The sequence below is a fragment of the Physeter macrocephalus genome, chromosome 18, assembly GCF_002837175.3.
Source record: "Physeter macrocephalus isolate SW-GA chromosome 18, ASM283717v5, whole genome shotgun sequence".
NCBI lineage: Eukaryota > Metazoa > Chordata > Mammalia > Artiodactyla > Physeteridae > Physeter > Physeter macrocephalus.
This window is the reverse complement of record NC_041231.1, coordinates 34134826-34156294: the sequence shown is the minus strand read 5'-3', so window position 1 is coordinate 34156294 and position 21469 is coordinate 34134826. Positions and strand designations below refer to the sequence as shown.

General features: G+C 41.3%; 1 protein-coding gene across 24 annotated transcripts in view; it reads right to left on the bottom strand.

Annotated features, from left to right (window-relative positions):
* The window catches only part of FHIT (fragile histidine triad diadenosine triphosphatase), a 1537641-nt gene that overhangs the window by 247507 nt on the left and 1268665 nt on the right, over window positions 1–21469 (bottom strand). For all 24 annotated transcript variants that reach the window (XR_003676743.2, XM_028478555.1, XM_055080195.1 and 21 more), the window contains one exon: window positions 20039–20068. Coding sequence is in view for 23 of the 24 variants with exons in the window: in XM_028478555.1 (XP_028334356.1) it covers window positions 20039–20068 (30 nt within the window). In the remaining variant the exon portion in view is untranslated. The remainder of the gene's footprint in view (window positions 1–20038; window positions 20069–21469) is intronic.

Genomic DNA, 21469 nt, shown 5'->3' with positions numbered 1-21469 from the left:
CGCGTTGGGTCTTCGTTGCTGCGCCTGGGCGTTCTCTACCGGCGAGTGGGGCTACTCTTCGTTGTGGTGCGCGGGCTTCTCATTGCGGTGGCTTCTCTTGTTGCGGAGCACGGGCTGTAGGCAGTCTGGCTTCAGTAGTTGTGGCTCGCAGGCTCTAGAGCACAGGCTCAGTAGTTGTGGCACACAGGCTTAGTTGCTCCGTGGCATGTGGGATCTTCCTGGACCAGGGCTCAAACCTGTGTCTCCTGCATTGGCAGGCGGATTCTTAATCACTGCGTACCAGGGAAGTCCCTAGCTGATGGTATGTTGCTTTAAAGACTGGATTGAATGATTCAACTTCTAAAAGTCCAAGTTATTAATGAAATGACAGCTTGCTAAAAACTGAAAACAAACAAACACATTTAATCCTACTAGTAGCTGCTGTCTCTGATGCGTCACACAGGCAATTCATCGTCCTCTCTTTTTCTTACAGAACAGCTTCACTAAACGAGAAAATTCTCTTATATCCCAAGAACTTCCCTAACCACCTGAATCCAGTCTTTACTTCTTACCTTGAACTTCATGCTTGGTCCTTAAGACATGCCTCCTTCCATTTTTGGCTATTTACGTACATTTCATATCCTTCCTACAGAATTACACACCCCTGGAAGAGAGGTATTGAGTCTTACAGAGCTTCTAAATCTGAAGCTTAGAACAACACCCTACAAAGGATGTTACTGCTCAAAACAGGCTCTTTTAGGTAAGTAGTTGATCATTTTCTTTCTTTAAAGATAAAACTGGTTATGTGTGGGCTGTATTTCAAAAGTGGTATGAATATTCGAAAACAATATCAATGTGAGCGTGGAATGCATTTTTAATTTAAGAGAGGCGTCTACTCAGCCTGTGAAGCGGGGAATTTATGACATCTCAAACACCAGTTTACAAAGGCTCCTCTACCTTCTCTGCTTAGAAAACGTTACCTGAGAGAGTCTTCTCTGTAAAGAAAACTTCCAGATTCCATTCTCCTCTGCCCCAAACAATGAAATGCTTTGGTTTAAAAGCTATTGCTGGGAGCTGAGCTTATTAGCCACATTACAATGAGGTTGGGGCTACAGAAACCAGGCTGTGTGAGCGGATTCAGTCGGACTCTGCCAACATTTTGTCAGTAAATAAGATGTCATGGGTCCAGGTTTCTGTTCAGCTGTGCCTCTGATTGGATTCTAGCCCTTGAGCAAGTCACTTTTTTCCTCTGAGCCTCAGTCACCTCACCTTTTAAATAAAGATAAAATTCACACTTCACACAATGTTGGAAACATAATAATAACATTGACAGTGTTAATAGTTAAATGATAATAGCTAACATGTCCTGAGGCATACTATAGGCTAGCCACTGTGCTAGTCCTATATGACCCTTACCTCTTCTGATCCTCAGAACAACTTTACAAAGCCAGGCATCCCATTATCTCCCTTTTACAGATGAGGTAACTGAAGATCAGAGAGGTTAAACAACTTGCCCAAGGTCACACAGCTAGTAAGGAATAGAACCAGGACCTGAACCGTGGCATTCTGGTTACAAAGCCTTACCCCTGTGCTATTCTGCTCCACGCAAATAATTTAAAGTATGTGATGTGAAGCACTTTATAAACTGTAAATTAGTATATTAAAAAAAGTAAAGTATTATTATTATTAATACAAATAGATGCTCATTATGGTTTTTAAAAGATGAGGTAACCAACAATTCCTTTAATGAAAGCACACACACTTCTCTCAGGAATGCTGACAAGCCACTGCCAGAGAAACAATTAGAATTGAATTAGCACATCATCACAAAAGAAGTTCCAATGACATCATTCCAACCAAAGAACTTGCTCTTCCCTGGAATTTAGAAAGGAAAAAAAAAAAACAAAAACCATGGTTCATCTGACAAGAGGAACAAATTCTTGCAGCTCTGGCAACGCAAAGCCTCTGAAAGAACAGGTTAAGGAAGGTGCTTCCACTGCAAACCGTAAGTCCAGCATGAATCCCACAGAGGGATTCACACCACAATGCCAGTTTCCCAAGCATCCTTCCATAAAGGCTTGTCGTATCAAACTGGATCCCCAAAGGGATAAAAAGGGCCAGCCACCACCAATGAGGTACAGCACTGCTGGTCCAGGCTCCAAGGGTCAATGATGAAGCTCATTAACAGAACAGGCTACTTTCCAATCCTCCCTTCAACTTGTTTACTCACTAAGTTACTTTGACATCACACCTGTTTCTGTACTAGCCTGGAAGCCTCCACAGCACAGCAGACGGCAGAGTGTTTGCATAACAAATGTTCTCAAGGGTCAGCCTATGGAAGTGGCTGCGGGGATTGCTGCAGGTGGGACAGGAGGGGCGGCAGGGACCCTGTCCTGGGGCAGCAGCACAGCCATCAGTCCCTGACTTTGCTGGAGAAACATCCCACCCCGTAAAGACCGAGTAAGTCTGAGCTCTGAATGTTCCCAGGTGTGCTCTTCCTTCTGACAATCCTTTCCAGGATAACAAAACTCAGTGGCTATAAGAGCAAGCTACAAAGGAAATCTAGTGGGGACATTAAGAATATATATATATTAAAAAAGAACAAAGCCACATCAAATTTAAAACTTAACTTCCAACACAATTCCAGCTAAACTTCCAACTTTGCTCTCTTAAATTTAACTGAGGTTTAACTCTCTTAAGTCTAAACTCTTTGTAACTCTCAAATCTCAATTCCTAACTCTCAAGTTTCTTAATTCTAATTTCAAGTCAAGCTTAGTCTCTTGAAGAGGGAAGTCAAATTCAACAGCTGATTGGAATGAGTTCCTGTGACTTGTGAGTCTGGTTTAAGGTCACACCTAGTCTTCAGAGGTTAAGAAAAGCCCTACTTTCTCTTATGCAAATTTGACATCAGAATAAGGTCCTATCTTGGCTGCGCTGTGGAAGAAATCGTTGCTCAATCATGCAATTTGCCATTTTTTTAAAGAATCCATGATGCAAGGAATATAACACAAAGCTCCTCAATGGAGCAAACACCCATCTCAGGGGCCACACCTGGCAGACGACCTGCGTGTCAGGAGGGAATATCCAGCTCACCCCCTTTCCCCAGTGACACCTGGTAGACTTCACTGTTTTCAACATGAAGAACTAGCTCTGCACACTCAGTTCATTTGACTAGTGAGTCAAGCTTTGTTGCTTGGAAACCAATGAGCTCGCCATTAGTAAGAATTCGGGACCCATTAACAGGGTGACTTGAGGGGACTGAAAATAAACTGAAATCCACTGTAATTCCTCTCCCAGGGTTTCCTCTGATTCTCTGATCAGCCTTCCTTCATGCAGGGGTGACGGTAAAACTACCGGGGTGATGCTGACAAAGCAAGTGAGAAAAATGCTTTGAGGGCAGGGACCACATCTCTATGTTCTCTGCTGTCCTCACAGAAACTGGAAGAGAAGCTGGCCTGCAGCGGCTCTCAATAAGTCATTGGTCCATACCAATAGAGTGCACCAAGCACTGTGTACCAAGTTCCCCATTTGTGGCCTCCAGTAAAACTCACAGAATCCTCTGCAGGAGGGAATCGTATTCTTATTTCAGTTTCACAGACAAGAAAACAAAGGGAGAGAGAGTCAAACCACTTGCCTAAAGCCACACAGCTAAGAGTGAAGGGAGCTGGACTCAGTCCTGAGAGCAAACAATTCTTTTAAGTGAGGGAATTATTTTTCAAACTCAAATCTCTCAGATGGGGAGGATGTGGCTCTTTGGGACCTGCCTCAAGATTCATCCCATCAATTTAGGTTAGTAATACTAACTACTCTTAAAGAAGAGTAGTACTGTTTAAGAGTACTCTTAAAGAAGAGTAGTATTGCTGTCTTCCACTTCCACTGAAGTGAAAGACAACAATTCAGGTAAATTCAGTTGAGCAGTCCTTGGACAGGAGTTAGGGGGCCAGGAGACCCCTGAATTAAATGCAACATTGTGTAGGTACCTGAATTTTTCCACAGAAAATGCTCATAGCTTTCCGACTTGAAAGGTGCTATGACCCCTCCAACGTTTAATGAATCAACTTCTTTTCATTAAATTATGCTGCTAATTGTCACGCCCAAAGAGTCCAAAGGGCTCTAAGTGCATTTTGTATGCCTGCTAGAAGGGAAATGACTAGCATGAAAGTTTGGTGGGTATTAGATATGAGAACAGTCAGTCTCTGCAAACACCCCAGATGTGGAAAGAGCCCTCAGAGATCATCACTTAATTAAGAATATTCAGAATTCACTGCCTTGTTAGCATTTGTTCTCAGTGACATCTAAGAGCAACTCTATTGATAACCAACTGATCTTGGGCATAGTTGACACCGTAGGACCCCATATCATGGATTGGATTCGGTGGTCTTCAAAATATGAAAAGGAGATAACGAATTCCACCTTAGAGCAGTGCCTGTCAACAGGGTCTTTCTAACTATTTCATTTTCTGTGATCTTCGTCTGCAGCAAGATTATCCAAACCTAACGCTCTGTACTTGGGGAAACCACCCTCATGCTCAGCAGACTTATATTGAGACTCTACTATGTTCCCCAAACTGCAATAAACCACTTGCTCCTATGTCATCTGGATAATTCCATGTGATTCTAGGCCACATGTTTAAAATAGAAGAGTCACCAAACAGAGAACATCTAGATGTGGGGAACCAATCTGTCAAAGGAGTAGAAACCATGCTGCATACACAGTTAAAAGGCACTGATGATTCCTTACGGGGAGGACGGCACATTTCTTCCAACTCCTACAAGGTTTCTAGAAAGGAGAGGAAGTATACAATTATTCCAGAATGCCCAGACTCCAGAGAGAAAGGTGAAAGAATAATGCTGTTTCACAGAAAGAGAAAAAGAAGGAGGAGGAGGAGGAGGAGGAGAAGAAGAAAAAGAAGAAGCTGCTGCAGCAGCAAAAGCAAACTTTTCTAACTGTAGTATCCAAAATGGAATAAGACAGCTGTTAAAAAGTAAGCTAGCTGTCACTCGAGTCATTTTACATGGATTTATACATGAGTAAACTTAAGACTATAAAACACAGAATATGGGTGAATACAAGATGACTGTACTAAAATACAAAGAAGCAAACACATTTAGTCATTGCGTGACCCTTTAAAGCTAGTATGTTGATTATGCTGTTTACAGGGAAGAATGTGATGTTCACAGATCAACTCATCACAAATTACACCCTTATCAGGTCTATTAACATAATGACCTTGGGAGTTGACTCAGAGTCTTCCTTAACCTAACAAGCATGCTGAATATAATCAGTTAGGTTGGCATTTAAAATTACAATTTATCTAACATATTTCCCCCACCCAATTCCTGTCTCCTCGTAAGGCTCAAGAAACTGTTGGGTGATCAATAGGTGCCCTTAACGCTACAGCGCTCTCATGCGCGCACACGGGTGCGCTCTCTCTCTCTCTTTTAAGCATTTCTATTACAGATAATTTATTAAACCTTACATTTCTTTCCTATTTGTAAGTTTCAGCAAAATTTAGTCAGGTTTCAACACAGAGTGTCAAGGGATAATTAGGACAGTTAGCAGTAATTTATCATTCCTCAGCTGGGTTTTCAAGCTTCCTCTGACTGCGTGTAGAAATCCGTTAGCCAGTTCTACACGGATCACTATGAAATCTCCTTTATCTTTGTGCAAACTGCTTTTGCATTTAACTGAAGTGAGCTGAAAGATGAGCCAATCCATTCCTGAAAATCTAGCCACCAGTATGTGTGTCATCCGACTGCGGCTGAGGCCGGGGCTTCAGATGCGAACTATTGTAATGCCTAATGGGTGTTATGCTGCCACGGGCAGCTTTTTTCCCACCTGCTGTGGCTTAGAAATGTAAACCAGGCAGTCTGACTTCAGGTTAGATCTTCAGAAAATATGCACAGGAATCTACGGACAGGCCAACAGTACATTTTACAGAGCAAATATTGCCTCACGCGTAGTCCACCAAAGATGAAAAGCCTGGAGAAGGCAGGGACAACAGCTCTGCACCGCTTCTGTGAAGAAAGATTTGATTATGCCTGAGCTGAAAAGGGAGGACCTTGTGTTCTTTCAAGAGACTCATTTACTAGATGGTGAAAAATGAATGGTCTGGGTAATTTCATTTCAAATTGATTTATTTCTAAATGGGGGAAAATTGACACTTGGTGAAGAAAGTAAAAAGCAAGTCTCTGGGAAGAGCCAACTAGTCTCAGGTATAACCCAATTATTTGAACACAGGAAATAAGAACACAGAAGGCAGGGGGCAAGGTCACCCAGGAAAGTCATTCCTTGTAATGAATACCTTCCTTTTCCCCTCCCGACAGACTCTCAGAAAAGTATAAACTGACACATATTTCCAGTTTATTTCTGACACCTAAAACCTAATCAAAGTTCACTTTTAAAAAACCTAATAGTTATCCACAATTAGATTGCACAGCAAATTAAATCATAAATTTCTCTATCCTATCCCTGGTTGCCACATTCCTAAAATACAACTTTCTTCCCTCCGGCACTTTATTTAAATCTCTGAGGCCAGGCTTGAAAGCAAGTTATGGATTTAATAAGTTGCTAATGTGGCCACAGTAATTGTTCTGAGCCATATTTATGACTTTATTGGATATTACAACAATCAATAATCCATCGATGGGACTTCCCTGGTGGTCCAGTGGTAAAGAATCCATCCTGCAATGCAGATGACGTGGGTTTGATCCCTGGTTGGGGAACTAAGATCCCACATGCCATGGGGCAACTAAGCCGCGTGCCACAGCTACTGAGCCTGCATGCCACAAACTACAGAGCCCGCGCGCCACAACTAAAGACCCGACACAGCCCAAAAAAAAAAAAGAAAAAAAAAAATCCATCGATGTCCCTGACTCTGGGTTTTCTCACAGTCCACAAATGGGGCAGTGGATTCATTTTTAATGTACTCACTTAGCACTCCCTCCCTGAGAGAGTCTTGCATATATTAATAAAGGCCAGGAAATGAATGGCATTGGTGCACATACCTTACCTGAAGAAACAGCTGCAGGATAAGATTTAACATGAAAAAGAAGGGGAAGAGTAGACTACCAGGGCCCATTTTGTACAGCACCACTATGGTTAAAGTTAATGGAATTACCCTACGGTCACGCACCAAAGGGAGCCTTTTGGAAGTTAAGCTCTGCTAGGGCCTTTGATTCACAGACTTTTGCTCAAAGATTCCCATCGGCATGTGATGAGTACTGCAGATATGCAGAAGCACTTTAGAAACTGTTTACTCAAACTGCCAGTTAAGCGTATTAAGGAGTAACAATAACTGAATATTTTAGAGTAGATGATCGAATTGAGGATGTTTTCCATTGGAAGTAGCAGAAAATTCAACTCTTCCTGAATGAAACAATAGGGGAACTTTATTAAATCACCTAAACAAAAAGTCTAGATGTAGCGCAGTCTTCGGGGCTGGTTAATTCAGCAACCCAACAATGTCACCAAGGATCCAACTTCTTTCAATCTGTGACATGCTGGCCTCAGCATCTGGTTCATTCTAAACCAGGTTGCCCTAGGAATCCTAAGATAGCTGCCAGCAGCCATCAGGGTTACTGCTTCCCTATTTATAAGCAGTAGTAGAGAGTAGAGAAAGCATCCCATCCCACAAGGCCTCCATGATGCTGGGAACAACTGTTCCTGAAGCCGAGAGAATCCTACACTCTAAGTGAGAGTTAGGTCAGCATTAATTAAAGTCATCACTGTGGCAGGGAGTTGGCTTAGGCTAGGGATGGGCAGCCTCTGGGCCAAGTGTGGCTCACCGTGTGCTTTTGCAAATAAAGTTTGATTGGAATACAGCCACACCCATTTGTACAAATTCATTTATATATTTTGTATGGCTGCTTCTGCGCTGCAAAGGCGGTTGTATAATTGTGACAGAGACCATCTGGCCCTCAAAGCCTAAAGTGTTTACTATCTGGCCTTTTATGAAAAGATTTGCCAACCCCTGGATTAACCAAACAAGGTTAACACCTGGAACTAGAGATGGATTCAAATGCATCCTATCTCCTTGGTTGCTAAATAATGGAGTGTGGGGAGTATGCTGGCGAGACAACCAGCATCCAGAATAGACATAAGACCAAATTATTCAAGTTCCTAGAAACTTAAAAACCAAATCAATTTAGGGAACCCATCATATTGAGCACATGTGAAATATCCTCTGCCCTTAGAATATAATCCAGACAACAAATACACTTAAAATAGAGTTAAAACTCTTTACAGTGGTACTGTATTTATGCTGGTAGAAATACTCTCCTGTCCACCTCTTCAAACTTATCTTCCACCACTTCCGTCTCCACCCCAAAGTCCTGCCATGTGGTCTTCAACAATCTCCTAGATTGTGCCAAGCTCATCTCTGCTGCTGTTTCCTCTGCCCAGAAGCTCTTTCTTTCCCAGCTCTTTACTTGGCGGGAGCCCTGTCATTCCTCAGGTCTCAGTTTACAGGTCACCTCTTCAGTGGGCCTTTTTTGACCACCCTACCTAAAGCAGCCATACCGCCCCTATTCCGCTCCCTGCCCCCATATTATCCCCTTTCACAGCACCACTTACAGACTTTCTAACACTCCTCAATATCTGCAGTTATTTTATTTGCTCATTTTCAGGCAGAGGAAGACAGATAATAACGTGAGAGTCATTCCTTGGCTGCCCTTCCTCCCACTGTACCCCAGTTCCCAGAAGTGCCTGACACATAGTAGGTACTCAGTAAACACTTAACTGGTAGGAGGAATTCGTATGAACTCTACAACTTCTACAACTTGCTGAGTCTTCCTCTCTTACAGCCCTTATTTCAACGACTATCCTTAAAGACAGACAAGGACTACACCTCATTCTTCTTGTTCTCCCAGGCCCTATGACAATACTTGGAACATGGTAGGCATTGGACGAATAAATTAAAAAATGAATGCTAGATATCGAAGCATGAGCAGGCAGGATGCTCATTTCCTGCGAGACAGGAACAGGATACTTTTGGCAGTGAGAGAATTCTCATCCTTGACCACAGAGCAGAGCTGTTCCAAACTAGAAGAAGCTACCTTACAGCACACTGGGTTCCCAGGTGTAGAGGAAGATGAAAGACCAATTTAAAGGCTACAGAGGGGGAATCATTTGCAGAAGAGAAGATACTACATGACTTCCAAGATGACTTGCCTCTCTGGGATTCTCTGAGTCATCCGAGGCTCTGAGTTTCTTCCTGAAGAGTGAGATTCATCCCTGGTCATGTGATGGCAGAGCTGAGCTTGGAATCACATTTATTCCTTCCGAGACTAAAGAGCTTCCTCAAAATTATACTGCTAGAACCTGATTGCATCTGGGAGTTTATACCATTTATAACCAACAGATGAACAGAAACACAAATAAAAGGCCCTGTTGGGTTGTTTTTCAGGGCAACAGTCTAGAAAGTATGACAAGAAAAAATTTTTTTCAGGGAACAAGTGCTGATGTACAGACCCTAGGGTGGGAGATTTGAATGTGAACATTAGGGTAAATGGATTTCACCACGAAGTAAAAGAATATTGGGTGAGTTCACTTTGCTCATTCACTGTTGTTTATTCTCCTAAACCACTTTGGCAAGGTCAACATCCTCAGCAACTTCAGGTTTATTTTTCATGTAACATCAGGAACAAGAAAAGCTTATTCGAAAGAATAAGTACAGGGGAGAGAAATGTGGGTTTTCATTACCAGAAGGCAATAATATTACCTTTATGTTGAATGAGCCCAGAAGGATTTCAAACCATGATTTTTGTCCTTTCCCCCTGAGGTTTGGGTTTAATCTGATTCAGAAGGCTTCTAGCAATTTACATCTCTATTTCCTTGACCTTGGTGGATGAGCGGCTTCTCTAGAGAGGGGATCTGCTATGAGACTACAGGTGTACAATTGATGCCTCATGACACGTAAAGTTAAAATCTCAAGATTACCCTTTCCCAGTGCTAACATACTTCACAAAGAAATGGCGGGAGAATTTTTCACTGTGTTTGGCCCGAGGGCCATTACAGGTTCTCACCAACCCAATGTTTTTCACTCAAATGTCGTTAGGGAGGTCATTATTCTAATTCTTCCATATCTGTGGCTCTGCAGGTTGCCGTGACTATTATTCATTCACCTGCCTTCCACCTCACCCAGGCTTGGTCATCACACCCTTAGTTTTCCAGCTGCATTTTGAGTCTTGAGAATTACTCCAGTAATGGCTTTGGCATGGGCAGAGAGGAGCCCCTGAAAGGAACTGAATAATTCAAGATGAATTTGGGAGTTAGAGTCAAGTCTAGGTCATCTCGACCAAGAATCAAAACGTATTCATACAAGTAAATAAAACAGCAGTTCATAAATCTGGGTTACCACCAGAATCAACTGCAAGTCTAGGTCATCTAGACCAAGAATCAAAATGTATTTATATAAATAAATAAAACAGTAGTTCATAAATATGGGTAACCATCAGAATCAACTGTGGACCTTTCTAAAACCATTTTTTATGGGCCCCATCGCCAGAGATTTGAACATAGGAGGTGTGAGGACTAGTTATACGCTAAAGATAAAGACAGGAAGAAGAACGGATGATCAGAGTCATTTCCCAATGGAAAGTTCTTCTGATGGGACCCCTGTGAAATAAAAATTATAGAGATTGTTTCCTGTATTTTCTTTACAAAATATAAATAATATAATAGAAACCAGGAACATATTAGGTATGTAGTGAAAGGCCCCTGGGTATATCCTTGACACCCCTTTGTGTGCTCCTCCTTCTTACTGCCTCATTCTAGAGGCATCCCGACCCTATGCTGTCCATTTCTCTAAGCAATATACAGATCCATATTTTTAAGACTTAAACAGATAGGCTGTAAGTAACCTTCTTTTATATTTTATCATTTCTGCTGTGAATACTGAAACAAAAGTTTGCAAATTCATCTGGATCTGTTTTAGCTGAAGTGTCCAGTTTCAACCAAAGTGCACATTATTTTAGGGACTTTTCACTCCCCGTTCTGTATTTAAGGTGTATAATGTGGTCTGTAACAAACAGCTCATCTATGAAGACTGAACTGATCACTCATATTTAATTAAAACTATTGAATTCTTGTCCCACGATTCATTGGACTGAGTTTAGTTACTTATTTTTTTTTTAAAAATGGACATTTTAGCCAAGGCAATTATTTACATGTCACAGGTTTAAAACTTTGAACTTGAAATGGTTACATGGAGTTAGAAATTTTAAACGTAATGTCCTAGGCCTGAAACATACACAGTAAAATAGTGAGAGAGAGAAGTGTCTTCAGTGATTATTTACTGAAAACCTAGTATCTCACAGCAAAATGACAACAGTGAGTCACTGCCCTTACTATATCAACAGAGGCAAGAAGGTGATTCTGAATAACAATGCCTGTAGCATTTTAGGGTCTATAAAGCACTTTGCCTTTCACAGGATATTTGATTTGACAGTGATTAAATAAAACCCCCAAACTCTGAGCATCAGGTAGAAGAGACAGTTCACTGAAACCTGTAAAACACTGACGTTAAGAATGCATCTGCAATATTTGCCACCTTTTGTGTCACGGATCTCAAAATAAATTTAACAGCCAAATATCCATTTTGCTGTATGTCAGGGCTTCCAATTACTAAAGGGATTTGCTTGGTAGCACTAATGAAAGATTAAACATCTAAAACATATAATTCTGCTGTAAATTGACATACACCAATAAAGCAGCATTTAGGTTAGTTAACCTTCACCTGTACAATAAAATTAAAGAGGGAGTCCTCTGGGTATTTTTAGATGGAAGACACATTATTCTAAGCAGAGAAAAATAATGCAGAATGAATCTGTGTTCAGGGAGACAAAATATTTACAAAACCTCACCTTGTACATCTTTGTCTATGCTTACTGGGTGCAAGGTGTTTTTAGGAACATCTAGCCAGATGATATAATGGAAAGTTGGGCTTTCAGACAAGCCTGGGTTTGAATCCCACCTCCCCTGTTTGTAACTTGTGTTGTCATTGTTGTTGTTTTTGATAAGTGACTACCTCCATAAACCTTGGTTTTCCCAAGTGTAAAATATTAATGCCCAATTTTGAGAATTGCGAGGATTAAGTGAAAATTATAAAACTAATAGCAAATTTTTCCTTTTCTTTTTTTTTTTTTTTTTTTTTTTGCGGTACGCAGGCCTCTCACTGTTGTGGCCTCTCCCGTTGCGGAGCACAGGCTCCGGACGCGCAGGCTCAGCGGCCATGGCTCACGGGCCCAGCCGCTCCGCGGCATGTGGGATCTTCCCGGACCGGGGCACGAACCCGCGTCCCCCCAATCGGCAGGCGGACTCTCAACCACTGCGCCACCAGGGAAGCCCAATAGCAAATATTTATTGAGACTTTCCTGTGTGTCAAGTGTTATATTAAAGACCATTTACATGTATTTTAGTCCATCTGATTGTCTCAACACCCCCTAAGGGGCAGGATACTATTAAGGCCCCCATTTTATAAGCTTATAAATAGATGCTGAGACTAGGAAAGGTTGACTTTTGCAAGAGTCATAGAAGTGATAGGTGATGGTTCTGGGAATGAAACCAGGCCATCTGGCTCCAGAGTCCTCCCTCTTCATCAGGACTTTAGTTCTGATGATCACATTTCCCCTTCACCCTCACTCCATCTCCAGCAACCCCCATCCGGCCCACCTAAGCTGCCTGTGAGTTTGAGAAAACAAGGAAAAAATAAGCAGATAGGAACGGGAGACTAACAGGGAGCTTCGTTAATGTTTCTTTCAGTGCTTTGATCCAAATGGCATCATGCAAATCAAAATTAACCAATTAGAAATGGAAAAACTCAATGATTTTATAGTTACTTAGAAGGCGGCTTGAGGGTTTAGTATGAGAGAGGAAGTTTCCCACAGGGGAACAACAGGCTCATCTTCCCTTCTCCTGCCTAGAGAGCCAGGGACCAGGGGTTTTGCCCCCAAATCACCAGGAGGGGAAGGAGAGTCAGAGATACGTACCTGCCAAGGGGAAGAGTGGGCTTGGAGGCATCCACTCCCACCTGTACACCCAAACCTATCCCCTACGCACCAAAGTTGATTTTGGTTTACCAACCTCAGGCAAATTGGATTCATTTTCAGAGCAGAGATGCAAATTATAAGGCAACTGCACAAGATAAAAGCTACTGCATCCTGAAGACACTAATTCTTCAGCAGTAAATACAAGCATTAGCTATAAACATAGGCAAGACACTTTTCTTCATGGCTTTAATCAAAGGATAAAAGTTCTCTGGCAAATTACAGCTCTCTTGAAATTTCTTTCCAGATGAAAAGAATAAATACCAGTCAAGTAAAATCATTTTGATTTTTAAGATGTCGGTTTCTCCTTTCTCTGCGCAACAAATATTAGGAATACTTTTGGATTGAAAGCAAGCCGCTATGTGGAGATTCCTCCACATCTTGTCACTTCTTTGCTAAGTGGCTTTGCACTGGAGTGACGTGTACATGAACATCACTTACAGTGTCTGTTAAAATGCAGAGTCCTGGGTCCCACATCAGACCTACTGAACCAGCATAGGGGGCAGATAGGTTTCTGTCCCACTGAAACCTATTTCGAGTAATTGTGAAATACACTGTTGGCTCAAGAGCACAACTTACTCGTTACCACTGAGGGGTACAGCAGATGTTAAAAGTACCAGGGCAGAGATTTCTCACCCCAATTAATAAGGCAGATTTCTGAATGTTCAAGTGGTCAATTTTATAAAAGTTCAAACTAGTTATTCAAACTACACAAGTGATATGATCAGATGAAAGTTTTTTTAAGAATTTAAGCTAAAAGGCAATAATTAATAGGGAGAGAATTTAGTGTATAATTAAGTGAACTAGGCAGGGCCACAAACAACCTCTATACCACAAACATTCTCCCTAAGTGACACCTTAGCCTGTCTTAGGGACGAGAAAACTGAGGGTAAGATTAAAATTAAGAAACATGCATCAAAGGTGCTAGGGAAAAGATGTGGTGGGTTGGGCGTTCTATTCACATCTTCATATCAGTTTCTTCTCACCATCATTCAATACATTTGATAGGGTTTCCCCCATTTGAAAAATAAGGAAATAAATGTTCAGAGGGGTTAAGAGGCTGGACCAAAAGTCACACAGCTAATAAATTAGCAGAGCTAACACTCCTATGGAGCCTCTGACTGATGTCAAAGTGTATTAACTCCTGGACTTTATTGAGAGCTAAAGTGTCCTCTAAGTTCATGAATTGAAAAGATTACCAAATCTCCTTGTGGAAGGGACCAAAGAAACTCCTCAGTGAATGGAAGACTTTGTTTTTTTAACTTTTAAATCACAGTTCTTTAAAGAACTCCTTTCCTTGTTCTTCCCAAAGCAATCTGAAAAAGTAATTGCTAATGTATCAACAGTTAATAAGAGACACTTCCCACTGCATTAACACTATAAAATTAAATATGTAAGTAGAGGAGTCAAGCACCATAAACAGAAGAGTGTAAGCAACAATATTTTATAAATAGCTCTTATAAAATTCTAGATTACCTGCCTGCCATAAATCTCTCTCTTTAATATACCTAAAGCACTCTCCCACCCAAAGAGAAACGTAATAATTGTTCTAAAAGCTCACATTAAACTTATTAAGTAGCATCCCTTTTAAAGGACTGAATATTGCCTTAATGATTTGACTAGCTGGAATTACATTTTGGAGAATGATTTGGGAACTTGATTAGTGGAAATTCTGGCCTTTGTCAGTGATGCCAAAATATGGGAGATTCCTGATAGAAATTCCAGAAAACCCACCACTCTGACTGCTCACTGAAATACAAGGACGTATCATCTGCTTCTTCATGTTAACGGAAGTTAGAAGCTTAGAAGTATTTGTTCTACCATGCTAAGTACCATTATCATCTCCATTTTCCTCCCCACACTGCCCAAGAGAGCCACGGTAAACAATGGTAAGAGGCAGGTTCTCACGAAGCTTACATTCTCCAGGGACTAAAGAAATAATATAAGTACAGGAAAAAAAAAAAGTAACACACAAACAAATAAAAGACAGTGAAAAGGGCCTTGAAGGAAATCAAATAAGGCATGGACAAAAAATGTTGCCTGCCATTTTAGTAAACAAAGAACGCTGCCTGCCATCAAGCCATCAGCCAGGGCAGCAGCGGCCCCTACCGTGCACCCTGAGGGCAATTCAGGTTGGAGAAAAACAGGATACTGGCCCTAGATCGTAAAGACACATGTCAAAGGAATAATAGCAGTGAGCTGAACTCTGCATCTTCCCATACATAGAAAAGCACTAAAAAACCATTAACGTGAGATGTCTGTTTTTTGTGATTATCGGTAATCTTTTGATGTTTGACTACATTTTTTTTTTTTTTCAGCAAAACTCCTATATATCCTGGTTCCTCCTTGACCTCTTGGGAACAGTCCCTCAGAGCTCTCTGAGAGGCTGTCTTCCCAGGCTAACGTCCTCAGTAAGGTTCCCGAATAAAACACAACTCGCAACTTTTAGGTTTTTGTTTTTAGTCGACAAAGGCAAACGGGATAGGAAGTAAGGGGTGTAGGAGGGCTACTTCAGATGGGAGGGGCTGGTCACGGAAGGCTGATGACCCAGCAACATACGGCTGTATAGGTATGGATATGCACATGGTGCTTTATGGCTGAGACCAGAAGAAAGGGATCATTTCTCAAGCCTGCAGGATATCAAAATTGCTGCAGTAATCACCTGGTAGATAGCAGTGCCCTCCTACTTTTAGACTCAAACGGGAGAGTTAATAAACAATCGAGAAATAAGAGGTCACATTTTAGTTTGATATTTCCCTTTCATTACAAATGCCTTACTGAGTAAGCTAGGCCACGCTTGTTCTTTGCAAAGAAGAATTTAAAGCCCACAAAACAAAAAAAACCCTAAAGGGGCGCCACGTTCGAGAGGCTCGCTCAGTGGTGCACTTCTGCTAACAAGAGCAAGGGAAGGGATCATTGCTGGGCTTATTGCTCTTACCGCCCAACATGAGACAAAAACGGTTTAGGGCCCAGGCGGCAGGCGGGGTACCAAGAGTCAGACACAGAAGCAAAGAGGAAGAAAAGAGTCACTGCGCTTTCCATGGCAGGCTGTCAGATAGTGCCTCATAATGTTCAACTGTGTGAATTTCAAAATCTGAAATGCTTAGTCATGATTTGTAGCTTTCAAAACCTGGCAGCTAATATTGACCATGTGGCATTGAGGCAGGAGGTAGATGGGCCCCAGGCTTGACATTGACAACTGGCCTCCTGTTCACACTTCCTGGGGTGAGAAGAAGATGGGCTTCAGGCCGGACATTCATTACCAGCCCCTTGTTTACATTTCCTGAGGCAAGAGACAAACACAAACGGGCTCCGGACTACATATTTATGAGCGGACTCCTGTCTGTATACTGAGATCTGCACTTTGATATAAGAAACAACAACAGGAATAGGGTAGATAACCGGACATTGGACACTTTTACGGCAGGGACAGAGAGGGGCTAAACCCTGTTAAAAGATCAAGAGGTCATACATTTCCCATCCTTGAGGCAAGGGAAACATTGCACATGCGCAGAAAGGCTCCTTGGGGGTTAAAAGGAGGGGGCACACCCCATAATACGTGATGCTAAGACCGTCCCATAGACCTCTGGGCTGAAATCCATCTTGGAGAAACGCTGCGCACGCATGTTGGGTAGGGTCCTAGGGCAGGGCAGGTGTGGAAAAAGAAACCAGGTAATTGGCCAAAGGTAAACAAAGACCCAGAAGAACTGCCCTACATAAATGACCTAACCACCTCTTTCCTGCGCTCCTGCTCATTCGGGAGGACGCCCACACCCTTCCTCTCCCGTGTGCATCTCTGCCTTGCTTCTGTCCTAACTAAACAAACTGTTTCTCTGTGTGCTCTCCCACCTGTTGTTGTGCTATGTCTCTAATAATAAACTTGTACCTGTTTTTACAGTTTTTGCTTCCGTGAGAAATGCATTTTTCACTGGGGGCAAGACCCAGGGGCTGTGGTGGCCAGGATTCCTGGTTTTCATCCAGGCTCCCCAGGTTCAATTCCTGGGCAAGGGATTGAGATCCAGCTTCACGCCTCCACTCACTGCTGCCTCTCGGAAAGTAGCTTTACTCCCTGGAGGGGCTGACTCCTGGCTTCCTTGGGTCAAGGTTATGTGGCCATCACCACCTACTACTTTATCACCATAAAACAGCAAGGCTGGTAAATATTTACATTCTCAGAAGAATCATTCGATGTGTTTGTTAACAATGAAGATTCCCAAGCCCCAAACACAAAGATTCTAAATCAGAAAATTTAGAATAAAAACAGAATCAACCTTTTTATTAAAGTAACATCAAAATTAATTCTCAGGTAGGTAGTATAAGAATAGTTGGTAGGTAGTATAAGAATCACACTTAGAAAAAATAGATTAGACAACCTGTGATATGTAGACTTGTTCTAAAAGGACACTTTTCAAAACTTTGTCATCCACTGAGGTTTTAGTTTTATGTACAGCTGACCCTTAATACTTGGGGGTTAGGAGTTCCGACCCACCCTCAAAGTAGAAAATCCGTGTATAATTCAGAGGTAGCCCTCCATACACGCAGTTCTGCATCTGCAGATTCAACCAACCACTTATCTGTGTACTGTAGTATTTACTACTGAAAAAAATTCCTGTATAAGTGAACCCTCACAGTTCAAACTCCTGTTATTCAAGGGTCAAATGCATATGGATGTTTTCTTTTAGCTATTTAATATTACACAAACGATTTGAGATGGCCCTGCTAATTCATATGGGGGGAATTAGGGATCATATAGGAAACAACTGAAAGATGTTCAAAAGAACATAATCTGCCAATTAAAAAAAAGAACTTTAAAAAAAAAATCAAGTTAAGCTAAATTACAATGGCAGTGACGATAAGAACCACATTCAACAATATATATAGGAGTGCCATACTCCAAAAATTACTCCATCACCCCACCATCAAAGCTAACAAAACCATTAAAACTTTTGGCCCAATCACTGGGACATGAAAAAGTAGTCAGTACTAGAGTCAGAGAGTCTACAGCCGTGGTGCTCAGCCCTGCTAGACTTGGTGCTTGTTGGGGTTTTTTATTGTGCTTTATTTTATTATCATTCTTAATTGAGATATATTTCAAATAACATAAAATTTACCATTTAAAAATGTACGATTCAGTGGGTTTAAAAAATATCCATAATGTTGCACAACCATCACCACTAATTCCATATTTTTATCACCCTAAAAAGAAACTCTTACCTGTTAGTAGTCGTTTCTCCTTCCCTTCTTCCTTCAGCCCCTGGCAACCACTAATCTACTTTTTGTCTCTATTCAGTGCCTGCTTGTCTAGGAAAATGCCCCGTTTAGATTAACGTCCCATTCAGATTCCCAAAATAAAATTTTGAGATCATATAACCTATATATTCATATAAATTTCAGATATGTTTATGTTGTGCAGACTATCAATCTCTGCATGCCCCTTGACATGGTCTGAATTTCTCCCATGTTACTAGCTATGCCTCTGCAGCGTTACTTTCAATGGCTGAAGGAATTTCATCAAATAGATACTGCACAAAGCACCTAACTAATCTGGTGGTGTTGTAATTTATATTTGAATATTGATTTTTAAGAAAATCTAGCGGGACTTCCCTGGTGGTCCAGTGGTTAAGACTCTGCCCTCCCAATGCAGGAGGCCCAGGTTCGTTCCCCGGTCAGAGAACTAGATCCTGCATGTCCCCGTGTGCCGCATAAGACCCGGTGCAGCCAAATAAATAAATAAATGAATATTCTTTAAAAAGAAAAAAAAAAATCTAGCAACCAGGTTTAAACACTTACATTTTGTATTTCCAAAAACAATTTCAAAACGAAGCTACCGTATTGTACTGTTTTGTTTTGTTTTGTTTTTAGCATCGGTATGTTTAGAAGCCTGGCATGGAGGTGGGGGAAAGCTGTGAAGCCCCTCTGTCCTTATCACACTGTGTGTCTGGAGCAAGGCTAGCTCTTTTTTATCATAAGGAATTTGGTGACAATCTCTGTAGGACATTTGCTCCTCAAAAGTATTTCCCAGAGATTCTATTTTAAAAGTCCCACGGTAGCTATGTTAAGCATTAAAACCATATGCAGACGAATATCAAAAGAGGATGATGTTTATTTGGCATTGTTTGGTACCAAGCATTACCTTACTCATTCACAGCCAGTCTCAAAGCCATAAAATCTTATTTTGCAAAATGTAACATAAGCACCCCAGTTAGATTTGCTTCAGATTTCTAACACGAAAAAAAAAAAAACAGAAAAAGAAAAAAAGGCCTTTTCTATGATTTACGTGTAGGAACTAACTGCACAGGCATTTGCATTTGTATGAAAGGGTCTGAAACTCGCCTTCAGAATCAGCCAGGATTTTATTCTTTTATTTTACTTTATTAGGGAAGCAGAGACTATCCTAATAAATCTTCCTTCCGTCTTCTGGCACACTTAAAAACTTATTTTTGAGCTCCACTGACTCCATTATGTTGAACTTTGGTATTAAGTACGAAGGGAGGAAAAGAGTAGGTGTGTGGGTGGAAAGGAGGACAACAGAGGGAAGCAAAGGGCGAGGAGTGAAGGGACAACCATGGGGCCACCATACCTGTGAGCCCTCCGCTCAACAATGGCAAAGCAACAATATACAGTGTAGAGAACCAGAAGGCTGCCACAGAGGCGCAGGCTTAACAGGAGCCCCACCAATCCACATGCGGCATATGTCCGGTTTCCTAGACACTACCTCCCATGAACTCCCTTTGACTTCGGTTTCTGTTTCAGGACTCCATGATTTAGTTTCTGTTTTAGCATTTGAACAATAATAATTTTACTACAAAAGGTAAATGTCTTGTAAACTAATGTGAAACATATTGCTTGGCAAAGTTTAAAATGTCACGGTTTATGGCTCCGACACCAAGGGTCTCTCTGACCTCGAAGATAACATAACGAAGCAGCAATGTACTCCAAATGACTCAGTGTGATCTTTTATTAGTTCTCGTAATCGCCCCCTATTAATTTGTATGCACATAATAAGCACTCACCTTCACAGTTTGTCCGGCTTCGGGGCCATCCTAGAAATAGGAGGGAAAAAAAAAAAAAAGACAGAGGTGAGACCAGATAGATGGTATCTCCTGCTTATTCAGAAATATTGCCTGTTAATAATTTAGATCCAATTTCATTGTGTGTTAATTTATAGTTTCCTCATGGGGACCATTCGCTTCGAAGGTACGGGGCCCAACAGTTCTCCATTTCCGCCTGAGAGTAAGAAGTTATGTATAAAAATGATATAAATTATCCAGTGAGTCAACCCGTTTCCTACTTTTCATGCTCTTTGCTTTTGGCTATGGTTTTAATTGCATTAAAGGAAGACTGGAAAGATTTGGGGAGGTGAAGTATCACACCTTTGGGTTATCTTTAAACCAGATGTAGCTTAATTAATGCCTGATACTTTAAGTCTCTTCTCAGGAAATTGCAATAAACATAATCCATTAAGCAAGAAGCAAGAATATGGGCTGTCTCATGTAGGAGGAGCACCCAAGAGTGGGCCCTTTCTGGCTCTTCTGACCTTGGGAGAAAAGGTGCAAGTGTTTATTGTAGCTGAGCTCTTTTCCCATCCTGGGTCCTTCCCTCAGCTTTCTGAAGCCCAACAGAACTATTTGCCTAGCTAAAAAATAAGGAACTCACCTAGTCATCAGCCACAATACAAAGCAAAAGCAAGTAAGTGCTCAGCTGGTTTGGAACAGCAGAACATGCAATGTTTCTATAATCAGAAATTTCAAAATTGAATTACAACTCTGAAAATTCAGGTAAGTCTTTCTACTTCTAACACCCAAACTACATGGGGTGAGAATTCTTGCCCTGCTATGGCAAAGATTAAGCAGACCTGTGCAATCAGTGGTTTTCAAACATGGAGTCTCAACCTATTAGTGGGTCATAAAGTCAACTTGATGGGTTGTGACCAGCACTGAAGACAAAAGAAATCAGGTAACAGAACAAAAACTATTAGACTGCACAGAATAGGTAAACACTGCTTTGTGAAGTTTCTGTTTCCTTTATCTACATGTCTGTAGGGGGAGAGGGGAATATATGATTGTGAAATAAATATATATCTTACTGTACGTTAAAGTTTTAAAAAGTTTGAAAACACCACATATATGAAAGTACTCTAAGTGCTTTATATAACAGCAACAGTTTCTATATTTTTTAACATCAGTTTCTATATTTTTGGAACTAAGTTTCTAGCAAATCATGTTAGATAACCAGCATTGGCCATTTCCTATGAATGTGAATTTTCTTCTAGTATTCCATTAAACACTGAGAGATGTCTTCACCCAGTTGCCTTCATTTGGTCTCTCTGGAAACATGATTTGCAGCATCAGCTTAATAAACCCACCCTGAGCTTAACTCCCTGCTTGAAGGTGACTCAAAGGGTTAATACACAATACACGCAGACAGACAGACAGACACACACA